General features: G+C 41.5%; 2 protein-coding genes across 2 annotated transcripts in view; one reads left to right on the top strand and one right to left on the bottom strand.

Moving 5' to 3' along the window:
- Nucleotides 1-3,498, bottom strand: part of Lrrc36 (leucine rich repeat containing 36) — a 60,365-nt gene extending 56,867 nt beyond the window's left edge. The window contains exon 1 of the mRNA XM_026413279.2: nt 3,429-3,498. Coding sequence (XP_026269064.1) covers nt 3,429-3,498 — 70 coding nt within the window. The remainder of the gene's footprint in view (nt 1-3,428) is intronic.
- A 106-nt stretch (nt 3,499-3,604) lies between these two features.
- Nucleotides 3,605-26,287, top strand: part of Kctd19 (potassium channel tetramerization domain containing 19) — a 30,053-nt gene continuing 7,370 nt past the window's right edge. The window contains exons 1-6 of the mRNA XM_026413293.2: nt 3,605-3,676; nt 5,790-6,086; nt 20,803-20,953; nt 21,698-21,889; nt 23,063-23,194; nt 25,485-25,695. Of these exons, the coding sequence (XP_026269078.2) occupies nt 3,674-3,676; nt 5,790-6,086; nt 20,803-20,953; nt 21,698-21,889; nt 23,063-23,194; nt 25,485-25,695 (986 nt within the window). The 5' untranslated portion in view covers nt 3,605-3,673. The remainder of the gene's footprint in view (nt 3,677-5,789; nt 6,087-20,802; nt 20,954-21,697; nt 21,890-23,062; nt 23,195-25,484; nt 25,696-26,287) is intronic.

The following is a 26,287-nucleotide window of genomic DNA, read 5'->3' as shown; positions in this document are numbered from 1 at the left end:
AGGCTTTGGGTTTGACAAAAAAAAAAAAAGACATGAGAAAAACTAGAATTATGCCCGTATCACACAGCATATATAAAAATAAACTCCCAATAGAGTAGATTTGATGTGAAAAGCAAAACTACAGAATTTTTAGAAAAAGATAAAGGAGATTATGCTGGGCATAGTGGCACATGCCTGTAATCCCAGCAACTTGGGATGCTGAGACAGGAGGATCTAAAATTCAAGACTAGCTTTGGCAACTTATTGAGCCTGTTTCAAAATAAACAATAAAAAGGATTGGGGATGTAACACAATGGTAAAGTGTCCCTGGGTTTAATCTCAGTACTGGGGGGAAAAAGGAGCCTTTTATATTGGTATAGGGAAAGATCTCATCAATAAGACCCAAAAAGCACCATTTATTTTAAAAGGACTTAAAAATTTTTAAAAAATATTTATTTTTTAGTTGTAGTTAGAAAAAATACCTTTATTTTATTGATTTATATGTGGTGTTAAGGATCGAACTGAGGACCCTGCATGTGCTAGGCAAAGTGATCTACCGCTGAGCACAACTGCAACCCCGGACTTAAAATTTTTCTATATGACAAAGGACAATGTAAATACTTTATTGAAATTTTTAATACTGAGATATAAAAAAACAAGAATGATTTTATAATGCATACACTAGTACATTCATTTAATTGAATAAATACCTGTGTCTTATTGAAAAGTTTAAAAAGCAGATTGAGAAATGATATATATGCTATTACTTCTTTTTTAAAAGTACCTATCTGTATAAACAATAGAAAAGGTATGGAAGGAGGGAGACAGAAGAATATTTTATTTTACTTTAGACACTTTGGAATTGTGTGAATTGTCAAAATGAATACAAATAATTTGTTATTTAAATGCTTGAAATAAAAACAAACAAATAAATACAAAGTCAAGCAAAAAAAAATTTCTGCCATATACTGTTTTAACTGATAAAGGAAGGTGTATATGGCACTCCCAATATCATTACTTCATATCATCCATCCACTACTACCCCCTCCTCACTATGTTGCCCAAGGTGGTCTCAAACTCTCCTACCTCATACCTCAGCCTTCCTGGTAACTGAGCCAATAAAATGTGCCACCATGGCTGGCTTTGCCCCAGACCAAATATCAAAACGAATCAATATCTGAGGGGGAAAAAAAAAAGGGTAGGGAAGGCACAGAGTGTTTCAAGGCAATAAAGCCTTTCTTAGGGGCTGGGGTTGTAGTTCAGTGTTAGAGCACTTGCCTAGCATGTGTGTGGCACTGGGTTCCAACCTCAGCACCACAAGAAATAAATAAATAAATAAAGATATTATGTCTGTCTACAACTGAAAAAAAATATTTAAAATAAGGCTTTTGGGGCTGGGGATATAGCTCGGTTGATGGAGTGCTTGCCTTGCATGCACAAGGCCATGGGTTCAATCCCCAGCACCACACACACACACACACACACACACACACACACAGAGTATTAAAATAAAGTTTTTCTTAGCTGACTTGTAAAATAGGGGGTTCAAAGAAGTTTGGAAAATAATATATAACTGAAATATCTACAAACATTAATCTAAACACATATCTTTGGTTATCAGCTCTGGGGAAGGTTACAAAAAGGAGAAAAAGACTAGTAACCTCTTGGGCTGGAATTGTAGCTCAGTTGTAGAGTGCTTAATTAGCATGTGTGAGGCACTAGGTTAGAGTCGTAGCACCATATATAAATAAATAAAATAAAGGTCCATCCACAACTAAAAAAAAACTTTAAAAAAATATTAGGGGGATTGAGGCTGTGGCTCAGTGGTAGAGCGCTTGCCTAGCATGTGTGAGGCACAGGGTTCGATCCTTCGAACCATATAAAAATGAAACAAATAAAATAAAAGCATGTTGTCTATCTACAACTACAAAAAAGTTAATACAAACAAAGAATTATTGTTAAAAAAAAGATTAGGGACTGGGATTGTGGCTCAGTGGCAGAGTGCTTGACTCACATATGTGAGGCACTGGGGTTCGATTCTCAGCACCACATAAAAATAAGTAAATAAAATAAAGGTATTGTGTCCATCTACAACTAAAAAAAATTTTTTTAAGTTTTTTAAAAAAGAGATTAGTACCCTCTTTATCCATCCATGTAATGTTTGACTGTTATTAGTATACATTAATTTTTATAATTTAAAGTAATAAATAATATTTAAATAAAATTATTAATAAAACCAAGTTATTTCATATTCCACAAATGAAAAATAGGGAAGGAAGAAAGGCAACTTTTTATTACAGTGACAGCACAGGTTCTAGAATCAGAGCTCTGAGTTAAAAAAACAAAAACCCCTACTGCACCACTTTACCAGCTGTGTGACTTTGGGTAAGAGTCTAAATCTAGTTTTACTCATCTGTAAGTTGGGAATCGTAACAGCATCTATCTGTCTGATAGAAATGTGACCTGAACACAGGACCTGGAGAAAATGATAGGGTGAGTTTAGGGAGGGCAACGGTTGAGTTAGACATGCTAACTTTTCCAACTTTCTTAAACACTTAGAAAGCAGTTTATGTGAGGTCAAAAGTGGGGGTCTCTAGTCACTAAGATGAAGGCAGGGCTGGGTCACTGACCTAAGGACCAGAGAGATCAGCTGCTATTCCTTTCACACCAGGCGCTGGTCTGAGTGTCTCTGAAAAGGGAGCTACACATCCAGGTGGATGAAAGGGCAAACTCTTGAAGTTCTAGAGGATGGACAACCGGAGGGTTCCTTTTTCTTTTCACCCGCAACCAGGGGAAAACCTGGGTAGGAAGTTCCCCAACTGCCAAAAATTAACACCGCTTGCTCGGCACGGTGGCCCAGTCCAAAGACTGAAGCAGGAGGGTAGCAAGTTCAAGACCAGTCTCAGAAACTTGGCCAGCCCTGTCTCAAAATAAAAAATAAAAAGGGCTGGGGCTGAGATCAATAGTAAAGCACCCTGGGTTCCATCCCCAGTACCCCACCCCCCAAAAAAAGAACGAAACAAAAAACAAATGCCCCTTGTGCCACCTCAACATCATCACATCAAGCGACCATCTCAGAAGCACTTCCCTTCTCCCATCGATGTCCCTCTGGGGGTTTCCTTCCACTTAGTTCAGACTTCCTTCCTCTGTCCAAGTGAGTCACTTGTGTCACAGGGTCCCCACCTGTTAATCTCGCTTCTTCTCTACCTCACATTCCCTTTCTCTCCTCAAATTCTCGTCCTTGGCCTCAGATTGCCCTGCTACTTCAGTTCCTCCACTTGCGCCTCGGTGAAACCCCTTTCTGCCTCAATGTCCCTCTCTGCGCCTCAGGGACTGCTCCTCGGCCGTTCCCTCTTTGCTACCCGAGGCTCCGAGGGGCCCCGCCTCAGTTTTCTCCCCCCGCCACTGACCACACGCTCCCGGCCCGCGCCCTCCCAGCCTAACCCTACCCGGCTGCTCCAGGGTCAGCGCCCCCAGGCGGCGGATGCTCTCCTCATCCAGATCCCACTGCTCCGCCATTCCCGCCTGCCGCTCACCTGCCGCCGCCCGCGAGATCTCCCCGCCCACGCCAGACCCCGCCCCTCGAGCTGCCCCGACCACCTCCCGGCCCCGCCCCCCGCGCGTGCTGCGGCTCTCCGGGGGGCCGTTAGTGCCTGGGTCACGCGGCCGTCCGCCCGCCCCAGGAGTCGCGACCATGGTACGGAGCTCATCCCGGCGGGGGCGCCAAAACCACTAAACTGGCGAATGGGAGAAGCTGGGGCCCAGATTAGATCTGGGGCGCTGGGATTCGAGGGTGGTCCGGGCTTTGAAAGATTTTGGGGGAACTAGCTCTGAGGAATTGGAAGGGTGCGCTACCTTGAGGGATGAAGTGTTCTAGATCTCAGGATCTGGGGGATTTCAGTTCTGAGGGGATGGGAATGTGCCTCTTCGTAGGGGTGCAGGTCTTAATATTTCAGCCCCCGCAGTGCTGACTCTTGGAGCCAGGCGCTGATGGGTGTGAATGGGGGGGTCCAGGTCTGAAGGACTGGGGGAGCAGGGACAGACTTCTGAGGCAAGAAGGGGAGATTCCCGAATTGGAAAGTTGGGAAACTTGGCTCTGAGGGAGTTCAGGTCCTGTCTTTAGAGAGAGATGGTTTCAGCTCTAGAACTTGGTTTAAAAAGAGCTCCTTTGTGGGAGAAGGATCGTATGCTCCTCGGGGTGTATGGGAATTACTATTTTAAGGATGCCCGGTTTCCTGCAAACAGTCTGGGAAGAATCCATTTGTCTTTCAAGTGTCACAGGCTCCCCAGGCTTACCTGTGACTGAGGGCTCACCAACCCCTTAGCAGACTTTGGGGAAGAATGCTCTGGAAGGAACAATCACACCCTTAGCGGACTACCCTCGCACTAGGGGGCACTTCTTGGGAGCCCTGCTGTGAATGGGATGTGTTTAAGGAAACAAACTCTTGGGCAAAGACCCTCTTGTCATATCCTATCCTTAATAAGAAAAGAGGAGCTGAGTCCAGAACTGGAGCTTACCTTCAAGGAGCAAGTTTTTTTTAGTATCCAAATTCTGCACACTCTTAAGTACCTTCATTGAGCTCTCAACCAGTTAGTCACCTTTAAGAACAGAAAGCAAAATCTGGAGTCCTTACATATATGTGCTCATACACAGTAGTCACATACCATTTCCCACATCCCCAACCCCAACCTACCCAGCCCTAGGCAACCACTAATCTACTTTCCTTCTTTATAAATTTGACTCTTCTTCACATTGCATGAAATTGAATCATATAATATGTGATCTTTTGTATTTGGCTTCTTTCACTGAGCAAAATGTTTCAAGATTCATGCATATTGTAACATGTATCAATATTTTATAATACTTTGTATTAACAACAATGGTCTATTGTATGGATATATGGATATAGTACATTCATCAGTTGATGAACAAATTCAACTGTACATAAATATAAAGGTTTATTTCTGGACTCCGATTCTATTCCATATACCTATAGGAATATTCTTATACCGGTTGTACAGTTTTGGTTATTCTACCTTTATATTAAATTTTAAAAGTGGAAGTAGGAATCCTCAGACTTGTTTTTTTCTTTTTCAAGATTGTTTTGGCTATTCTGGGTCCCTTGTATTTCTACATGAATTTAATGTCAGCTTGTCACATTTGCAAAAAAGATAGTTGGGGTTTTCATAGGGATTGTTTAGTAGGGATACTGCCCAGATCAATGTGGATAGTATTACTATCTTAACAACATTGAATCTTTGAATCCATAAACAAGACTACTTATTTAGGTTGTTTAAAATTTCAACAATTTTTAAATGTTTTCAAGTTACCAGTATTATACTTATTTTGTTAAACTCCTAAATATTTTGTTCTTATGGATGGTGTTGTAATGTAATTATTTTTTTTAATTTAATCTTTGAATTGTTCATTGCTATGGTATAAAAATATAATTGAATTTTTATAATATTGATCTATATCCTTCAACCTTCCTAGGCTCATAATAGTTTTTTACTTAGTTCCTTAGGATTTTCTATATATAAGATCAGCAAATAGAAATAGTTTAATTCGGGCTGTAGCTGTAGCTCAGTGGCAGAGCACTTGCCTTGCATGTGTGAGACACTGGATTCAATCCTCAGCACCACATAAAAATAAACAAAGGAAAGGCATGCTGTCCATCTATAACTACAAAAAAAAAAAAAAAAAAGAAGAAGAAAGAAAGAAAGAAATAGTATAATTCCTTCCTTTCCAATCAGGATGCTTTTTTATTTTTATTTTTTCTTTCATAGCTATATTTTCATTCTTCCTTTAGGAAGAGACTGGCATGTCTCATGAATCCGCAGAAGATTTGTTTCATTTCAATGTGGGAGGATGGCATTTCTCAGTCCCCAGAAGCAAACTCTCTCAGTTTCCAGACTCCTTGCTGTGGAAAGAGGCTTCAGCCTTGACCTCTTCAGAAAACCAGAGGCTTTTCATCGACAGAGATGGTTCCACATTTAGGCATGTACACTATTACCTCTACACCTCCAAGCTCTCCTTCTCCAGTTGTGCAGAACTGAACTTGCTCTATGAGCAAGCACTGGGTTTGCAGCTGATGCCTTTGCTGCAGGTAAGATGTTCTTTTCAAAGAGCGGTGATTAGTAACATAGGCATCACTATTATTAAGTGTGTGTCCTTTTATATATTGGTTGCTGAGATGACCCACATCATGAGTTAAAGTAATGAACAATACAATAAAATTGCCTGATTTTGTTGTTGTTTTGTTTTTGGCATGGTACCTGGGATTGAACCCAGGGCCTCCCACATGCTAGGGAAGCATTCTACCATTGAGCTACAGCCCCAGCCTTTTTTTATGTTGATACATGGTCTAAGATGCCCAGACTGGCTTTGAATTTGTGATCCTCCTGCCTTAATTGGGGATTATAGGTGTGCATCATCACGTCCATAAAATATCATGATTTTAACAAATAAGATCATCCTGACTTAGCCTTATCTATACCAGCAGCTGCCATGGACCCAGGATGGGATTTACTATTTACTGAGAGGATGCCTTTGGCTCTCAAAAATCCTGTCAAACTGCTTGTTTTTGTTGTTGACTTTTAAAAGGAGAAAACTTTAGAAATTGAACAACTTGCTCTACACACCATATCTGAGATTTAAAATCTAAAAGATTCATCAAGAATATTACTTCTTGTCAGGTATGGGGGCACATGTCTGTAATCCCATTGATTCGGAAGGCTGAGTCAGAAGGAGCACAAGTTTGAGGCCAGCCTTAGCAAATTAGTGAGGCCCTAAGCAACTTTGCAAGATAAGTTATCTCAAAATTAAAAATAGAAAGGGCTGCAGATGTAGCTTATTGGTAAAGCACCCCTGGGTTAAATCCCTAGTACCAAAAAAAAAAAAAAAAAAAAAAAAAAAAAGAAGAAGAAGAAAAAGAAAAAGATGTTACTTCTCATTGGGTGTAGTGGCACACACCTATAGTCCCAGCTACTTGGGAGGCTGAGGCTGGAGGATCACTTGAGCACACAAGTTTTGAGACCACCCTGGGCAACATAGCACTAACTCATCTCAAAAAAAGAAAGAAAGAGAGAGAAAGAGAGAGAGAGAGAGAGAGGGGGAGAGGTGCGGGGGTGTGGGGTGGGGTGGAGGGAAGAAAAGAAAAAGAATATTACGTCCTACTGTGCCTTCTAAGTACACAGGCAAAGCAAAAAGTTCTTCAAACACAGAATTTTTCCTTTGCCTTCACTTTCTGTTTTCTAAGAAACAACTTCTCTTATTTTAAGAGCTTTAAATACCTTTACTTATAAACCATTAAAGTATTAATAAAAACATTATCTTCTTTTTTAAGTTTTCTTCAAACCACAGAAATCATTTCTGTGACTGATCTTCAGTAGTTTATTCTGTAGTTTTGGAACCAGAATATTTTCTTTTAACCTGGAAGAACTAAATATTATGACTAAGAAGGCCCATTGGCCATACTCCGGATTAATCACACTGTCTGGCGCATAGTGTTGTTTACTCCATCTCCACAAGTGCTAACACAACAAGCTGCAGTACAACTCTGTGCACTGCCAGTTAGGCCTCCCTAACATGGCTTAGAAGAAAATTGAGTCAGACCATGCATTGTCTGGGTCATAGAAGAATGCAAACATTTCATAGTTCATTTGTTTATGGATGCTTCTTCCTAAATAATTCAGTGTTTTATCTCAAAAGTTATTATTCAGGATTGGGGTTGTGGCTCAGTGGTAGAGCACTTGCCTCGCATGTGTGAGGCACTGGGTTCGGTCTTCAGCACCATACTAAAATAAATAAAAATAAAATAAAGATATTGTGTCCATCTACAACTAAAAAAAGATTTTTTAAAAAGTTGCTATACATCTGGAAATCAAAAACCTTTAATGAGTCACTGCACATGCAGTTCTTGTGGATAGATCTGCCATTTTGCTCTCAGAGACACCCCTTGGAGAGCCCGCCATTTCTTCCTTCGAGGGTGGAGAGAGGAATTTTGTTGTCACAGAATAAAAGGAGGTTATCCATAATTGACTTGAAGCAGCAAACAGTGAAACACTGAGCTCTTCAGCTCCACCTTTCTTGCTCCAAGAATTAGAAAACCAAAAGGTTTTGATGTTTCGTGTGAACCCAAATTAGAAACTAAGATGAACATCACCAAAGGAGGTCTGGTGAAGTTTTCAGCAAATTCTAATTCATCCTGTATGGAGCTTTCAAAGAAAATTTCTGAGCGGCTGGGGTTGGTGATAGGCAAAGTGCAGGTTTACCAGGAAACTGGCCAAGAAACAAAGAGTACAGATTCAGGAGTTGTGAGGGCGAAAGATGTCATCTTTGAGTCATCCAGACTGTCTCAAACAGTAGAAGATGAGGAAAAGGCTCCATCATCTCTAAATTATTGGCTTCCAACATGTACAAAGCTGGTATAACCCGCCTCATTACTATGGATTTATACCAGAAAGAAATTCAAGGTTTCTTTAATATTCCAATGGATAATTTAAGATCATCTCTCTTCCTAGTACAGTATATTCAGGAAGAGGTGAGCCAGCTTGAACTTTTTTATTTTTAATATTCTGGTGAAGGTATAGTTCCATTTCTTTGAGCCATCCCTAAATAATTAAAATTGAATGTATCCTGACCTAAAAAAATAATAATTAAAATTTGAATATCAAGAAGAAGAGAGGAGGAGGAGGAGGAGGGGGAGGGGGAGGGGGAAGAAAGCTTTAACTTACTCCAGAGCAGGTTGTAATATTATTTCTTTCTTTTGATTTTTTTCAAGCTACCCAGTTATGTTTAATTTTTTTTCAATTGCTTCAGAAATTGAGAATTAAAATTGCTTGCAAGTCGGTTCAAAAGCACTTAAATGGCCTGATATGTCAGGATCGTTAATGGCCCTATGCCAGTGTACCATTTTGTGGGGAAAAGGAAGGAGTAAACTTGTTCATTGTAGAAAATCAAAGCAATTAAGACAATCTTTTTGGTTTTTTTTGAAAGAACGATTTTCTTTTCTTTTAATGCAAGCATATTATGCAAATTGGTGTTTGTTTGCTGGGGATCCAGTTCAGACCCAGCACATTTTAGGCAAGAGCTCTGAGTTACATCCCCAGACCTTTATATTTCTCTGAGGTGTAGGGTCTCACTAAACTTGTGAAAGTTTGGGGCTGGCCTCAAACTTGTGATTCTTCTGCTTCAGTGTCCTAGGTAGTTGGGATTGCAGGTATGTGCCCACCAAGCCCAAATAGTTAACTCCTTCAACTCCTTTGTTGTCCTCACTTCACAAATTGAAATAAAATACATTTGGAAAACAACTTCTAAATGGGAAGCAACAACTCAGAGGCCAATAAGTTGAACAGATTCCTAAGTTCCAAGATGTGAGAACAGTAGAATTTGAAGAATTGTATGGATCTGCTTCTTAAAACAGTCTGTGAAACAAGTGCTTATGCTTGAAAATGGTGTTTTCAAAGAAATAAACATTTGGGCCACCAAGCTGAAGTGATATTTATTCACTGAAGCATAGTGTAAATACAGCTGGGAACCGACAGATGCCTCAAGTAAGTCAACAACCTCACACATTTCCACTACTTTCCCCATGCTAAAGCCTATCCAGATACTCAGATTTTTGCCCAATTGAACAAACACTTTGCTTGGAGAAAATGGATTTTGCCAATCCTTAGTCTGAAGACCCCTGTCAGCCAGCCCCACTTAATGCATTCAGCCAGGACTTATGAAGAACATTCTGGGTTCCAGGCATTATTCATATGGGCTTTAAGAAAAACAAGGGATGATACAATAAAAATATAATGTGAGCCATGTACGTAAGTGCCACATAATTTTTTTTAAGTGATAAGGTCTCATATGTCACTTATGCAGACTTGGAACTCCTAGACTCAAGTGATCTTCCTGACTCATCCTTCTAAGAAGCTGGGATTATAGGCATGCATCACTGTACCCAGTTTCATGTGTTATTTAAAATTTTCTAATAACCATATTTTAAAAAGTAAAATGACACAGGAGAATTTTTACTAATTTATTTTAATTAGGTATATATGACAGCAGATGCATTTTGATTCATTGTGCACAATTGCAGCACAATTTTTTCATTTCTCTGGTTGTACATGATGTAGCATCCCACCATGTGTGCAGTCATACATGTACCTAGGGTAATGATGTCCACCTCATTCTAGTATCTTTCCTGCCCCTATACTTCCTCCCCACCCACTCCCTTCCCTTTGCCTCATTAAAGTTCCTCCATTTTTCCCATGTCCCCCCACCATTATGGATTGGCATCAACTTATCAGAGAGAACATTCAGCCTTTGGTTTTTTGGAATTGGCTTACTTCACTTAACAGGATATTCCCCAACTCCATCCATTTACCTGCAAATGCTATAATTTTATTCTCTTTTAATTCTGAGTAATATTTCATTGTGTATATACACCACAGTTTCTTTATCCATTCATCTATTGAAGAGCATCTAGGTTGCTTCCACAGTTTAGCAATTGTGAATTGAGCTGCTATAAACATTCATGTGGCTGTGTCACTATAGTATGCTGATTTTAAGTCCTTTGGGCACAAACTAAGGAATGGAATAGCTGGGTCAAATGGTGGTTCCATTCCAAGTTTTCCAAGGAATCTCCATAAGTGCTTTCCAGATTGGTTGCACCAATTTGCAGTCCCACCAGCAATGTATAAGTGTGCCTTTCCCCCCACATCCTCACCAACATTTATTGTTGTCTGTATTCTTGATAACTGCCATTCTGACTGGTGTGATATATTATCTTTACAATACTTTTGATTTGCATTTATCTAATTACTAGAGATGTTGAACTTTTTTTTCATATATTTGTTGATTGAATGTATGTCTCCTTTTGAGAAATGTGTGTTCAGCTCCTTAGCCCATTTATTGATTAGGCTGTTTGGTTTTTTTGATGTTAAGTTTTTTGAGTTCTTTATATATCCTGGAGGTTAGTGCTCTATCTAATATGTGTGTGGCAAAAATTTGCTCCCAAAATGTAGACACTCTCTTTACCTCATTGATTGTTTCTTTTGCTGAGAAGAAGCTTTTTAGTTTGAGTTCATCCCATTTGTTAATTCTTTTTATTATTATTATTATTTTTTTTTGAGAGAGAGAGAGAGAGAGAGAGACAGAGAATTTTTTTAATATTTATTTTTTAGTTCTCGGTGGACAGAACATCTTTGTTGGTATGTGGTGCTGAGGATCGAACCCAGGCTGCACGCATGCCAGGCGAGCGCGCTACCACTTGAGCCACATCCCCAGCCCCCATTTGTTAATTCTTGATTTTATTTCTTGCACTTTAGGAGTCTTGTTAAGGAAATCAGGGCCTAATCCAACATGATGAAGATTTGGGCCTACTTTTTTCTCTAGTTCCTAGGTCCTTGATCCACTGTGAGTTGAGTTTTGTGCATTATAACCCTGAATGTGAATGGAAATTAATGATAATAAATTTAATCCAAGCCAAGCGCAGGGGCACAACCTATAACTCCAACATCTCAGGAGGCTGAGGCAGGAGGATCATGAGTTCAAAACCAGCCTTAGCAACTTGGTGAGGCTCTAAGCAACTCAGCAAGACCCTGTCTCTAAATAAAATATAAAAAAGTTCTGGGGATGTGGCTCAGTGGTTAATTGCCTCTGGGTTCAATCCCCAATACCCCCTGCAAAAATATTTAACCCAATATTTTCAAAATATTATTTCAACATGTAATCAGTATTTAACATTGAGCTATTTTACACTCTGTTTTTGCACTGTTTTCAAAATCTAATGTCACTATCATCCAAATTAACGAGCGAATTACAACTCCCAACAGAGAACCTGTGGAATGTAACCCTTTGAATCACCTCTTTAAAAGCCCTCTGACCCTACTGATGGGCAGAATAATAGCCTCTGGGACAGGAGTCCCCTGTGTTTTTTCTTTGCTAGCAAAGCAATAAAACTTCATTTTCTGTTTTCTCCAAAAAAAAAAATATATATATATATATATATATAGTGTATGTTTTATATTTACAATACATCTCAGATTCAGACTACCATAGTTAAAGGGAGTTAATAGCCACATGTGACCAGTTGCTACTATACCGCACAGAATATATCTGAAATGTTCTTAACTGTTAGTGCTCTTCACTGCAGAGTCCTTCAGATGTAGCCCCTGACAATAGAAATAGGACTTTGCCTCCTGCTAACTGAAGTTTCCATGCATTCAACAAGTGGCATATTTTATTCAGGATTATCTGTAATATGGTAGGCCTTGTTGAAAGGAACATAGAATGAGCCCATAAGCAGATTCTGGAGGACAGGTGCCTTGGCTCACACTATAGTCCTACTCTACACCCCAAGCCCATACCCTCACGTCCCCTTTTTATTTCCCTTTCTCCACTCTATCTGCCACCACTACCCCTACTCCTATCCTGTAACTTTGCTTCCAAAAGTTTCACTCAAAGAATATTATTGTCTTGATTCTGATTATAACACTGTGTATTGAGTAACAACCGTACTCAAACTCTGGAGATATAGGAGTATCCCATATAACCACACAATGTCAGGTAGAGATAAAAGACTGAAGAACAGAACAGTGAAATGTTGTGCTAAGTGAAAGAAGCCAAATATTATTTTCATTCTGTCTATATAAAATAGACACAAAGGACCCATGCTGTGTGATTGTATTTATATAAAATATGCAGAATAGGCAAATTATATTAGCAGAAAGTAAATTAGTGGTGCTTAGGGCTGAAGTTCAGCCCTAGGGAAGGTCGGGTGAAGAGTATGGGCAATGACTGTTAGGGGTGCAGGTTTTTGAGGGGGATATTGTAACAGATTGTGGTGATGGTTGCACAACTCTGAAAATATATTAAATATTTAGAATATACTAAAACCAATAAACTAGTGGAGTATAGTAGTGCACGGCTGTAATTCCAGCCACACAGGAGGCTGAAACAGGAGGATCACAAGTTCAAAGCTAGCCTCAGCAAATTAGGAGGCCCTAAGCAACTTAGTGAGACCCTGCCTCAAAAAATAAAAAGGGCTGGGGATGTGGCTTTAGTGTTAAGCGTCCCTGGGTTAAATCCGTAGTACCAAAAAACAACAACAAAACAATAAATGGCACACTTTAAATAAGTATGTTTTATACTCTGTGAAATAAAGTTGTAAAAAAAAGATCATTGGCTGCTGCTTTGATATTAGATTGAGAATCTGTAAACTATAGCCTATAGACCAAATCCAGCACACACCATTTTTGTACAGCCCATGAGCTAAGAATGATTTTTACATTTTCACATGGTTGGAAAAAACTCAAAAGAAAAATACTATTTTGTGTCATGTAAAAATTATGTAAAATTTAAATTTCAGTGTCTGTTGATAGAGTTTTATTAGAAAATAGCCATACTCATTTGTTTATGTATTGTCTGTGGCTACTCTTGAGCTACAACAACATGGAGTTGAGTATTTGAGTTGACAGACCATATAGCTAGTGAAGCCTAAAATATTTAGTACCTGGTCTATCATAGGAAAAAAAATGTGTTAACCCCCTATAGTGGCAAAGGAGGAAGCAGGAAGACCAGTTGAGTTTCCTAAGTATCCAGATAAAAAAATAATGATGGTTTGGGGCTGGGGTTATGGCTCAGGTGGGAGAGCGCTTGCCTACCACGTGTAAGGCCCTGGGTTTGATCCTCAGCACCACATAAAAATAAACAAATAAAACAAAAGTATTGTGTCCAACTGCATTTAAAAAATACATATATAAAAATTATGATGGTTTGGTCTAATGTGGTAATAGTGGAGTTAGATGCAAATTATGGATATGTCTTTTTTTTAAACAAGGTGTTTTTTTTTTACCTTTATTTTTTTGTTTATTTATTTATTTATTATATGGTGCTGGGGATTGAACCCAGTGCCTCATGTATACTAGGCAAGCATCTGAGCCACAACTCTAGCCCCAGGATATGTCTTGATTTTAGAACTCACAAAGTTTGCTGATGAATGAGATTTATGATATGAGAGAATGGTCAGCTCCTTTGTTTCTGTCCTGAGCAACCAGGTGAATGATAGAGTCTGAGGAATATGCAGGGTTAGGGGGAAAATAAGAAAATTAGGATTTGAATATGTTAAGTTTGGGAATCACTGAAAAAGCAATGTATTTCCATGTGGAAATAGTGAAGAGTCACTGTATGTACAGATCTGGAATTTATGGAAACAATTGGGTCTAAAGATATAAATTTGGAGTCATCAATGATATGTAAATCTATGAATGTGAAGGTTTTGGAATGTTGTCTATTGTCTATAGGGAAAATATAAAGTAGTTATTGCAGTTCTATGTTAACATTGCAGGCTTCCCAGTATACTCTGTATAATTTGGGAAGTCCTTTTTGCCTAAATATAAACTATTCTCAGCCTTTCACATGCCATCAGTCTCATCTCATTGGTAGTCAAGGCTGCTACTGCAATGTCACACACAAGAGTTCAAGGTTCATTGCAGAATATTAGTTTCCTTTTATTGGCCCCTTAAATCCCACTGAGGACATAGTATGTTGACAATACATCCCACTTATGTTTCTTTTATTCTTTTCTTTTCTTTTTTTTTTTTTTTTGGTGTTGGGGATTGAACCCAGGGCCTTGCACATACTGAGCACATCCTCTACCACTGAGCTACACTCCTAGCCTTATGTTTCCATTTTCACACTTTCTGGGAACTTCTGTGGTGTCTTTTTGTTGTTGTTGTTGTTGTTTGTGGTGCTGGGGATTGACTCAGGGTCTTGTGCATGCAAGGTAAGTACTCTACCATCTGAGCTATATTCCTAGCTCCACTTTCTGGGAACTTCTAATTTTTAACCTTAAATTGTTCCACTTGTAGACAATCTCCTACCAGCAAGCAACCCAAATATGCCTGAATTTCTTGTGCTCAAGGGAGCCAGGGAGTTTTTATATTGCTCACACAAATGATGCTTTTAATAGACCAGTGACATTCTCATATTTCCTATCATTCGTGTTGTGAAGACAGATGACTACTGTAATTTTGGAAAGGAAGGATATTATTACATAAACAGCAGATATTCATCCCAGCAGTCTATGGTATGGGTAAGTGGACAATTCAAGTGTAAACCCCTGGACATGACATCAGTGTCCTCACAGATGTTCCCATCTGCTTGTCCTGGTTCGTATCCTAACACATACACACATATGTGCATTTATGACCACACACACACGTGTGCATGTACACCACAATCTGAAGTTCAGCTCATCCCTAAGCAGTCCACATGCTTACTTCCTATACCTTTTCACTTTGTTTGCTTTTTCCTAGAATGCTTCCTAGAAATCTTGAAGATTTGACCTAAATGTGGCCCATAGGAAGCCTTGCCTGACATTTCCAGGCAGTTTTTGTCTTTTTATTCTTGGAAAAAAGTCAGTTCCCCTGTTATATCAGTGTTAATTTTGTTGGAATCGTGGATTCATTGTCTTTCTCCATGGATGGACTACATTCTTTTCATGTTTGCATTCCTAGCATCTTTCACAGTACCTAGTATTTGGAAGTGTTTACTAGCATCTGCTGAGAGATGAAGAAGGCTGAACCTATCTCTGCAGACTGAGAGACTGCAACGAGCAGTAGAGGAACAGGTTTGACTTGCTGAGAGTTGTGTCTTATTTGGCTTCCTTGGCTGATAGCAGCTGTTCTTTGCGCATTCTGTTGCTTTACCAACCCTGCTTCCCTTGAGCTTCAAAGCAGTACTGACACTCTTGTCTTTATAAGGCAGCTAGAGATTTGCAAGCCACTTAAGCTCCTTTACATCACGTTCCTTCTAGCATCCCACATCAAAGCATAAGGCATTTCCAAGAACTACTGCTGCTTTGGAAAGCCTCTGTTAAGTCCCAAGGCTCTGCCAGCAGGATGCATTTGTCAGCCCTCTTTTGGCAAAATACACACCCCCCCCCCCGCACCATCAGTTTTATGTTGCTTCTGATTGGCATATTTTTTCACTATCTAGGCCAAAGGCAACATCAATCATCCTTCTGTTAGCAATTAGCCATCTGAATTCAGGTCTGTATTTCCCTCCAATAACTTTCCAGGTCATAACATATAAAGAGTAAAATTCCTAGAAGTAACATTCAGGTAGCTGAAAGTGCACTTAAAGTCAGCCCACAGACCAGCAGTGATATGCTCTGTGGCAACTTCAGTCAGCAAAGCCAAAGGGCAGCTAGAAACTCAGACTTTCTGGAGTGTTCTTCATTGATTCTTTCCACAAAAAATGCATTGAGACACCACGGGCACTGCTCTGGGTGATGTGAATACAGTAGAGAACAAAACAGTCATTGAAACCTTGGGAAAGTTAAATCTGTTAGAGGAGACTTGCAAATCACAAATAAGCAGGTGAGGAGCGAGGGAATGCTTTCTGGTTTCTCACAGCACCCAAATGACTTCCTGTGAGTAGAGGACTTATATATCTGAAATCAGAGCAAGGATTGGCTGAGAGCATCCAGGAAACAGCCTTGTTAAGGGTTCTGAGCCTCCAACAATACTGACACCTTGGATCCAACATGCATCATGACCACACTGATAGTGATTGCAATCTTTATTTATTTGCTTTATTTATTCTCTTTTTAAGTTTTGTTGCACATTCCTTTCTTGGATAAAATGGCGTTGCTCCCACTTACACTAGTGAAACTAGCAGAAAATGGAAATGTCAATTATATAAAATAGATCATTTTTCCCTCAACTAGCACATCTCCTCTCAAGCCTATTGGACTGTTATTACTGACCAACCTCAGAGCATACACATGGTACTACACACATCTCCAAATAGGGAATCCTGGGCCATCTTCAAACAGATTATTGTCCTGAACAGAGATTTCCTTTTCCTCCACCTGGCCCCTCCCCATGTGGTCAATTTAGAGTTGTTCAAAGACACTACTGTTTTCCCTCTGAGATGGTGTCTTGAGGTTTGAACCTGAAGGTAAAGTAAGTGGCAGTTTCAGATTCCTGTGATGTGGTCTGTTTAGCATGAGGTTGGGGTGATGCCTCTTCTAGGACCTTCCTACTTCTACTCTTTTCTCTACTTCACATATCGTCTATCTGTCCACCACCAGTCAGACCCAAGTGGAGCCCTTTCTTCCTGCTGTTCTCTTTCCCTGTTGTCCTTTATCTCTTCATATTCTTCAGGGTCTTCTTTCTGGCTTCCAGGTTGGAATTGCTGTCTTCACTTCTCTCTGAATTCTGTGGGCTCTGCCCATTATAATCCTGTGCTGGCTTTTCCTATGGTTTTAGATACTTGGGATCTTAGTTTTATGAGTACAGTCTACCTCCCTGCCAGCTTTTTTGGGGGGAGGGCTCCCCTGTGTCTGTCTAGAGAACTCAGCCTCAGGCCCTTCCCTTTCATGAATTCTTTCATGTATCACAACATTAAAGACACTTTGTACATGCGAGGTTCTAGACTAGAAGGTGGGATGCATCACCCAGTCCCTCCCCAAGGTACCTCTGGATAGGGAGAAGGTCTGGCCTGAATCTAACGCAGACACCTGCAAAAAAAAGCTTGCAGGTGTCTGGCAACAAAGGCAGAGGATAACCTCCTCTGGCTGGGGGAGGTACCAGGCTCTCCAAGCAGAGAAATGGAAAGAGGAATTTTCTGGTAGAGGGATTAACATTCATAAATCTGAGGAGGAATCAAAGAGCATGAAGTATTTTTGGAGTTTGGTGGAATTTGATGTCACTGATTATGCAGTGAAAACAGAAATAATGTGGGAGATGAGACTAAAAAGGTTATTTGGAATCCAAACACCAAGAGGAAGAAAATTAATATATTATTTCCTTTAATCCTTACAATAGTACCTTCCAGATTTGACTATCTCTACTTTGCATGTCAGGAACTTGAAGCTTGGGGAGACTGGGTGACAGTGGTAGATAGCTGGTTAAGAACAGTGGTTGACAGGGCTGGAGATGTAACTTAGGGATAATGCTTGCCTAGCCAGACAGAGAGAGAGAGACAGAGAGGGGAGGGGAGCAAGATGGAAGGGAGGAAGGAAGGAAAGGGGGAAGGAAGGAAGAAAACAGTGTTATTTGGGCTCTTTCAAGTGTGGAGAGGGCCTGGGGACCAAAAGACTAAGATGAGGGGAAAACGGAGAAGGAGAAAAATGGAGTCATAGGACTTGCTAACTGACTGGATGGTGTCAAGAAACCTTCTTTAAATGGTTTTTCTTAACCAAGGGACAAATTAGATCCCCTCAGCCAGCTTCCAGAGACCTCTGCTCTTGTTTGAAATCCCCTCAGCCAGCTTTCAGGGCTCTCTGGTTCTTATTTACTGCTTTCAATTAATCTTCTTCATTGCTTCAATCTCTGTGCACCTCAACAATGCCACATTGAAGGCACAGACACAAGTAGCTGGGTGTACATCTCTACCCACCAACCCCCCGCCCTGCCTTGTCCCTCCTAGGTACAGTCACCATTTTCCTTTTTGTCTCAGTTCTCAAATTCTGCCAAGTTGTCTTCCTTCATTTTAACTCAGTATTCTTGCTGACCCATGGATGCAGAATCTCTTCTGGCCTTCCTAGCATCTGTGAGACTTTTTTTTTTTCAGTAGTGGGAACCAAACCCGACCTCTCACATGTTAGGCAACTGCTATAGCACCGACTGAGATACATCCCCAGTATCCATAATTCCTCTTGGCTGGAGGCCAACTACTCACTCATAACAGAAACCCCTATCTCCCCAATTTCCCCCCTCAGGATAGCTGACAAATTGACACAGAAGCTAAAGCAGTGTGCAGTCCCAGGCCTGAGGGACCAGAAAGCTGGTATCCCCTTCTAATGCTGTAAAAAGAATTTCTAGGGTTCCTGGAGGTCCAGAAACTTCAAACTCATGCTAGAGCTTATCTCAGCATATGTAAATTGTTGGCCTTCATGTCTTTCTTTACCCAAGCTGACAGCTCTTTGAGTCCAATCACGATATCTGACCTGGCCCTGGCAATGCACAATGAATATTTTTCAAATAGATGAGTGACAGACTCCCAGTGTTCCATGCATGTGCTGTGTGTCCTCTATAGCTGAGTGTCCCAGGAAAACACTTCCCACAACTCCACCATTGCCCAGGTCTCCCACAAATAATCCAGTTATCAAAATGCGGAAGATTCTCCCACTTTGGTCCATTTCTTATTGCAGACCTTAAGCACTTATGTAAAGCCCGTTTATTGCTGTGGCCACCAGGGGGCTCTTCTCAACATACAGGATTTCCAAGAGCAACCTCACAAGGGCTTCCCATCTGTATAGCTAGGAATTAGAAGCAGGTTCCTTTGTTAATATTGAATCTGAGGCAATGTGCCCATTTCTTAGAGGATAAAGTTGGTCATGGTGCCTTTAAAGGGTCACCTATCCCAGGGCTGGGGTTGTAGCTTAGTAGAGCGCCTGCCTAAGACATGTGAGGCACTGGGTTCAATCCTCAGCACCATATAAAAATAAATAGAGGTTTAAAAAAAAAAAAAGTCACCCTTCTGCTTCTAAAATTTTATTAGGAAAATACTATTTTTTTCTAGAGTAAGGTCAGAAAAAAAATCAGCTTGATATTATGATAAAATCTACTTCCTACAGGATTATTAAGGAGGAAAAGGTCCCTCCCTGGGTTAATGCAGCATGAAGACTCTCAGCCTACCTTCTCCCCTGGGCTTTAGCCCTGCCTAGTTGTAGTACTCTACTCCAGCCTCATCCACCCCTGGTCACTGACTCCTTTAAGCCAAGCTGCTCTAGATTTGGGAGGCCTCTTGGGCAAGCCTCAAAGCCTTTGACCTCAACTATCTCATCAGCAAAACACTGCATCTGTCTCACAGAGTTGTATCAGGGTAAATGAGCAAATGTGTGAGAGAGTGACTTGAAAAATGAGGAACCCTGTGACATTACACCTTGGCCTCATTACTTAGTTCACCTCCCAGAATTAGGATAAACATCATGACCAAATCACAAAGAGAACAGATTGGAAAGGTTTTTCAACTATCAAAGAAAAATTATAGCAAAAAAATCAAATTTTAAATGTTTAAATATAAATTAACTCCCTAGATTTTGCAAGATAAATTATCATTATACAACATAAAATTATAAGACCAAAAAATTGTTTCAAGAATGAGAAGAGATAGATTTTCTGTTGCACTGTGTGATGCCCCACTCTGCCTTGAGATTCTGCAGAATCCCACCAACAAGAAGCCTCTCACCAGATAGCCTCACAATCTTGAACTTCCCAGCTTTCAGAACTATGAGCCAAATAAACCTTTTATTTATTTATTTATTTAGGTAACAGGTATTAACCCAGGGGTGCTTAACCACTGAGCCACATCCCTAGCCTTTTTTTATTTTTTATTTTGAGATAAGGTCTCACTAATATGCTGAGGCTGGCCTTGAATTTTGCAATCCTCCTGCCTCAGCCTCCTGAGCCTCTGGGATTATAGGCATACACCACCACTCCTGGCTAAACTTTTATTTATAAATTTTAAAAAAGAATCAGAGAGGGCTAGGGCTGTAACTCAGTGACAGAGTGCTTGCTTAGCATGTGTGAGGCATTGGGTTCTATCCTTAGCACTACATAAAAATAAACAAATAAAATAAAGGCATTCTGTCCATTTACAACACTTTAAAAAGAAAAAGAGAGATATTGTCATTGGGATTTTGAATATTAGTATTTCATCTTATAGTCCTAAATTTTTACATTTTTATGATTGAGTTGATTTATTTAAAAATACTTTACCAAAGTGAGTCACATACTGTTTTTCCTGGTATTCATTCTAAAACTGATAGTTACTAGGTTCATATTTTCAAGGCAGCAATATTCTTTATCTCATAGACTCTAGATAATCTGAAGGAAGGGAAACACCACCTCCGTGTGCGGCCTGCAGATATACCTGTTGCTGAGAGAGCATCTTTGAACTACTGGCGAACCTGGAAGTGTATCAGCAAACCCTCAGAATTTCCAATAAAAAGCCCAGCCTTCACAGGTACAATCATAGATAGGCTGGCCCCTCTGAAGACCACACCAGCTTCCCCTCTTCTCACCTTAACAGAGGGACTTCCATCCAGAGAATAGTTTCATAGTCCCAATAGTCCCATCTCTTTGAGTTCATTCTGGATGATTTCTCTACCTCTTGGTCATCTCTTTTGACCTAGTACTCTACCACATGCCCTCTCCATGGCTTCTTGCTCACTGCTGCTCAGATCCTCCTCCATGCTGTTTCCTGTACACACTGGTTTCACTTAGGCAAAGCTAGGATGCATTCCATTCCCACTCAGAAGTCAGGAACTTCACCATCCTTTCAAGTTACCTCCAGCCACTAAAGAATGTCTCCAAGTGAGTGCCTTGCAGCATAGTCAGCCAATCTGGGATACCAGAACAAGGCATTCATGATTAATGATGGGTTTTGAACTTCCAGGAGAGTCAAAATCATGTTTTATCTATAAGTCACAGTGGTTGGTTTGGTCCATTAAAAAGAACTAAATATACAAATAAATTTAGTGACTTTGGGTACACAAGCCAAAATGTCTATAGAAGAAATGTCTACAGATTTCCATGTTCTAGTCCCCACCTCACTCCTTCTGAACCTTAGGGCTACATCTGAAAAGAGAGAGAGGGAAAGGAGGTGTGTGGCAGGCACTCTCCTGGGTGGTCTCTCCAGCTTCTACTGGGAACCCTGGATAATGAGAGTCCTGGTCTCAGGTGATGCCTCCTGTGTGTTCTCCTCCAGGCCTACATGACAAGGCACCTTTGGGGCTCATGGACACACCACTTTTAGACACAGAAGAGGAAGTGCACTACTGCTTCCTGCCCTTAGACCTGGTGGCCAAGTATCCAAGCCTAGTGACTGAAGACAACCTGCTGTGGCTGGCTGAAACTGTGGCCCTGATCGAGTGCGAGTGCAGCGAGTTCCGCTTCATTGGTGATTGCTCTGTCCATGGGTGGAGCAGGCTGATGGGGCCACCTACCATTCCCCACCCCACATCCCATACTCCTCAGAGGCCCAGTGTGGTGTATAGGGCCTCAGAGTTTCCTTGGGCAGAGGTGCAAAAGCACCACAGTCTTTCTGGAGGCAAGCACATTGCAGTACAGACTCTCACTTGGATCAGAGTTATTTTAGTTCCTATTTCTTTGGGGATGGCCTGACTGTAAAGAGGCACTGAAGCTCCCTGAGGTGATGTCAGAGGCCTCAGAAGTCAGTGTAAAGGTCAGAGTGTTCAGCTGAACTCTTTCTCTGCCCTTAATATCTCCAACTGAGTTCCAGGCCTAAGTGCCTCTTACCATAGAATGAGGAAATAGAATTGTTTCAAGGGATGTTCCTACCTGCTCAGAATACAAGGGAAGAAGGGTGAATGGTGACAGTTTTCCCAGAATCATGCAGAATGGTCAGTGTGAGCTTGTAACCTAAGGAGGGATGAGATCTCCAACCTTGCATGGGAAAGAGCTCCCTCTCCCCATTGCCTCAGGACCAGCTCTGCTAGGGATAGCTAGCAGAATCAGGGAATAGCTCCCTGATTCCAAGCTGCAGTCAGCAGCTTCTACTGCCCAGAGAAGGCAGTAAACACTCAAGTTGATACAAGGGCTCAAATGTCTGGAACCACAGCCATTCAGATTCAAGTCACTAGGAAGTTGTCTGTGATATGCTTCTGAATCTCCAGGTTAATTCACACAGGACATTAGAGATGGCTCCATCTCTGCCTCTCACACTGCAATCCAGGCAGGAACAAACTCCAAGTGCCACTTGCCAGCCCAGGCTTGGCCAGGCCCCTTCTCTCTAAGTAGCAAGACAACTCCCTCCTTTGGAATGACCGCTCTGGGGTCAAACTCACAGGATAAGTCTCAGAGTCAGTATGCTCACCATATGGGCCTGGCTTGGGATTCCAACACAGGATTCTAAACACAGGAAAGCAAAGTAATTTGGGGTCTTTCACCTTGAAAGCCACTGAATCAAAGCTGATCAGGTATGTTTAGAAATTGTTCCAGAACAAGGAGAACCTAGGATATGTTGAAAAACCAAAAACCTGCCAGAACCTGTACCTCCAGTGAAATCAGAAGTAGCCTTGTTAACTCATGTTGTTTCCCTTTGTTTTTCAAGTGAATTTTCTCCGTTCACACAAGATTTTGCTACCAGATAATTTCTCCAACATAGATGTGTTAGAAGCTGAAGTGGAAATTCTAGAAATTCCTGAGCTCACGGAAGCTGTACGGTTGTACCGGATGAACATGGGTATGTCACCTGGGAACCCTCACCTTCCCTTGACATTCCGGGTCTGGGTGGACTTGAACTGGAGAAGCCAAGAACGTTTTCCCTCCCATTACCATTGTGGGCTTTGGGGTGGTGGTGAGTGAAGTGGATGCTGTAATTTAGAATCCAAGAATAGGAATTTTGCCTGAAATCCTGCATGCTCTATCTGCTCAGTGTCCCAATGATGGAATTAGGAGGCAACTACCAGGGCCAAAGGAATCCTTACCCAGCATGGAGCAGGAAGAACCCAGACTGGATGAAGGAACCAGGCTGGAATGTCCTGGGGAGAGAGATGGTCCTAAGGCAAGCTTCTAGCAGCAGGAGCTACTTACCCTGTTTACTGCCCAGAGAAGGCAGTAAACACTCAAGTTGATACAAGGGCTTCAAATGTGGAAATCCTAGGCAACTGAAACTTGTGGCATCCATCTCCTACTCCCCACCTTCTCTTCCAGGCACAGCTGGGAAATAGTTGGGCAAACTTCCCACCAATGCCTCAGTCATCCCACTAGACCCCAAATTCCCTTCTCCCTATTTCTCACAACTATTGGCTACTATGCCTGTTTCTGTCTGTCCCTGGTATTTCCTGTCTTCTGTTCAGGCCAGAATGAAGCTCCTAGCCCTGCTTCATTCCAGCTGCTCCTCATCTTATGGTTTTGATTTGCTTTTCATCATCCCATTTCCTAATTCCTGTTCATCCATGGAAGCTACTGTGCATGTTTTAGAAGCTAGCTACCTCTGGGGACCTCAGCTGGCCTTCTGAGAATATGTAAAACCTTCTCAAATAACAAAGCTGGAAAAAAAATGACTGACTTGCACATATGCAGTTTGATCTGGCCATCATCAGACATTTGTTCCATGGGAATGAGGCCATTCCCTGTCTTCAGGTCCAGCCTCTTTCCAGGCAAATGGATTCTCATCCTATGCTGCATTCTGCAGCAGGTCTCAGGAGCCTGTCCCAGGGCCTTACAACCCTCTTGAGAATATGAGTTCAGCCCCCTCCCTCAAGAACTTCTGATCCTCAGAGAACTTGGATCACTATGAGTTGGGCAAAGTAGTACCTGCTCCACACAAGAAATGTAAAGATGGATTTGTGTTTGTAGACAGGCTCTCCTCCAATATAAAGCACAGGGTTAGCCTTTAATAAAGCATCCTAAAAGGGAGACAACTCTAGTAGCCCTAAAGAGGGACAGCTGACATCAAAACCCCAGTCCTAGGGTTGTGGCTCAGTGGTAAAGCATTTGCCTAGCACATGTGAGGCACTGGGTTTGAGCCTCAGCACCATTTAAAAAATAAGTAAAGTTATTGTGTCCATTTATAACTAAAAATGTTTTTAAAAACCCAGCCCTGCCTTGCCTAGCTCTGCAGTTACTTGTACTGAGTATCTTGCCCTAAACTGAAAAACTGGGCAAAGGGAGGGTACTTAGTTAACCCCTCAGGGCACAATTTATCTGTGAAAAGATGATAGCACTAAATCTCTCACAGGGTTGATCTGAGGATTGGAGATAATACATGAAAATTCCCTGGCAGGTTGCTCATTGTCTCACTATTGCAGGCTCTTATAGGCTATGACAATTATGTTCTGTGGATTATACCTTGTGTGCTGGCTGCAGAAGAACAAGATCCCACCCATGAGCCACCCAAATACCTAAAAGTAGCTCTACATAGTATGTCTCTGAGGAAAATTCTGCCCAGGAGACCTAAGGAGACAGTAGGGACTGTGTGAATCCTAGAAGCCTGTGTCTCTCATTTGGCTCTGTGCTACGGTTGCTGATATTTTTTCCCTTGAATAGTTAGAAAAGTTTGGAACTAATGGAGCTTCCTGCAGAGGCTGAGGCCAAATGCTCTGAGACTTCTGAAATTCAGATGTTAGTGATAGAGCAAATAAATCCCCACCCTGCCTTACCAACCAGTAAATATTTTTAAAAAATATTTGTTTTTTAGTTATATTTGGACTCAATACCTTTGTCTTCTTTATTTATTTTTATGTGGTGCCGAGGATTGAACCCAGGGCCTTGCACTTGCTAGGTGAGTGCTCTACTGCAGAGCCACAACCTCAGCCTCCAACAAATAATTTTGACCTCTAACCCTGACTGAGAGTACAAAAAATTATACTAAAGTTGAGAAAATCCACATTTGGTCTATGCAAGGACATGTCCTCCCTCTAAGCCACTTAAGTATTCCTTGGGGGCAGCTAGAGGAATTAAGACCCATAGCCTCCAATTCAGCTATGCCGAAGAAGGATCTAGGAGTCACACCTTTATCCCTCGCACAGGTGGCTGTTCCCGGACCTCCTGTCCTCCCCCAAGCCCTGGAAAGGGGGTGCGTGCAGCCGGTCTGGAGTCTGTGAAGCCACTGTACATGATGGCCCTTGGTTTGCTGGTCAAGTACCCAGACTCTGCGCTAGGACAGCTCCGCATCGAGAGCACGCTGGATGGAAGCAGACTGTATATCACAGGGAACGGAGTCCTCTTCCAGCATGTCAAGTAAGGCCTTCTTTGGGGAGCTGCTCAATCCCATTAGGTTGGGTTTCCGCCCTTCTCTTGGAATAGCCTGAGGCCTTCCCCCAGAAACCAGGGGGAGAGTGTGTCCTCAGGGTCAACCTTTCATTTTACTCTCCACAACCACTACTGGGTTAGAGCCTCTGAGGAGATGGCTGGAGGCAAGGTAAAAGGGTCCCCAGAGCCCAAGGGCTTTAAGCTATTCATATTTCTTTTCTCTACCATCCATTTCCTTGTGCTGGGTCTGAGGTAATCTGGCCACAGTCATACCTTCAGAGTAGTTGGGCACCCCACCCAATAATACCCTTATGCAAGGTTCTCTCTATCCTTGGGAGGCTCACTAGACACATAGAGAGGCCTGAGCCTAGAGTGAGCTTCTAAGAAGCAAGGCAGGGCAGATTTCCCCAAGGTGGTGGTGATACAAGGCCCTTGCCTTGATGGATGAGCTCAGAATATCCCTGTAAGTCTGGGGCATGGATTCCAATCCTGCATTATAGAAAGGCAAACTGAAGTTAGGAACAGTGGAGCAACTCTGTTAGGGTGGCAAAATCCATAGTACCAAAACTAAAGGTAGGAG

The sequence above is a fragment of the Urocitellus parryii genome, chromosome 15 (genome assembly GCF_045843805.1).
Source record: "Urocitellus parryii isolate mUroPar1 chromosome 15, mUroPar1.hap1, whole genome shotgun sequence".
Taxonomy (NCBI): domain Eukaryota; kingdom Metazoa; phylum Chordata; class Mammalia; order Rodentia; family Sciuridae; genus Urocitellus; species Urocitellus parryii.
This window is presented reverse-complemented; position numbering and strand designations above follow the sequence as displayed.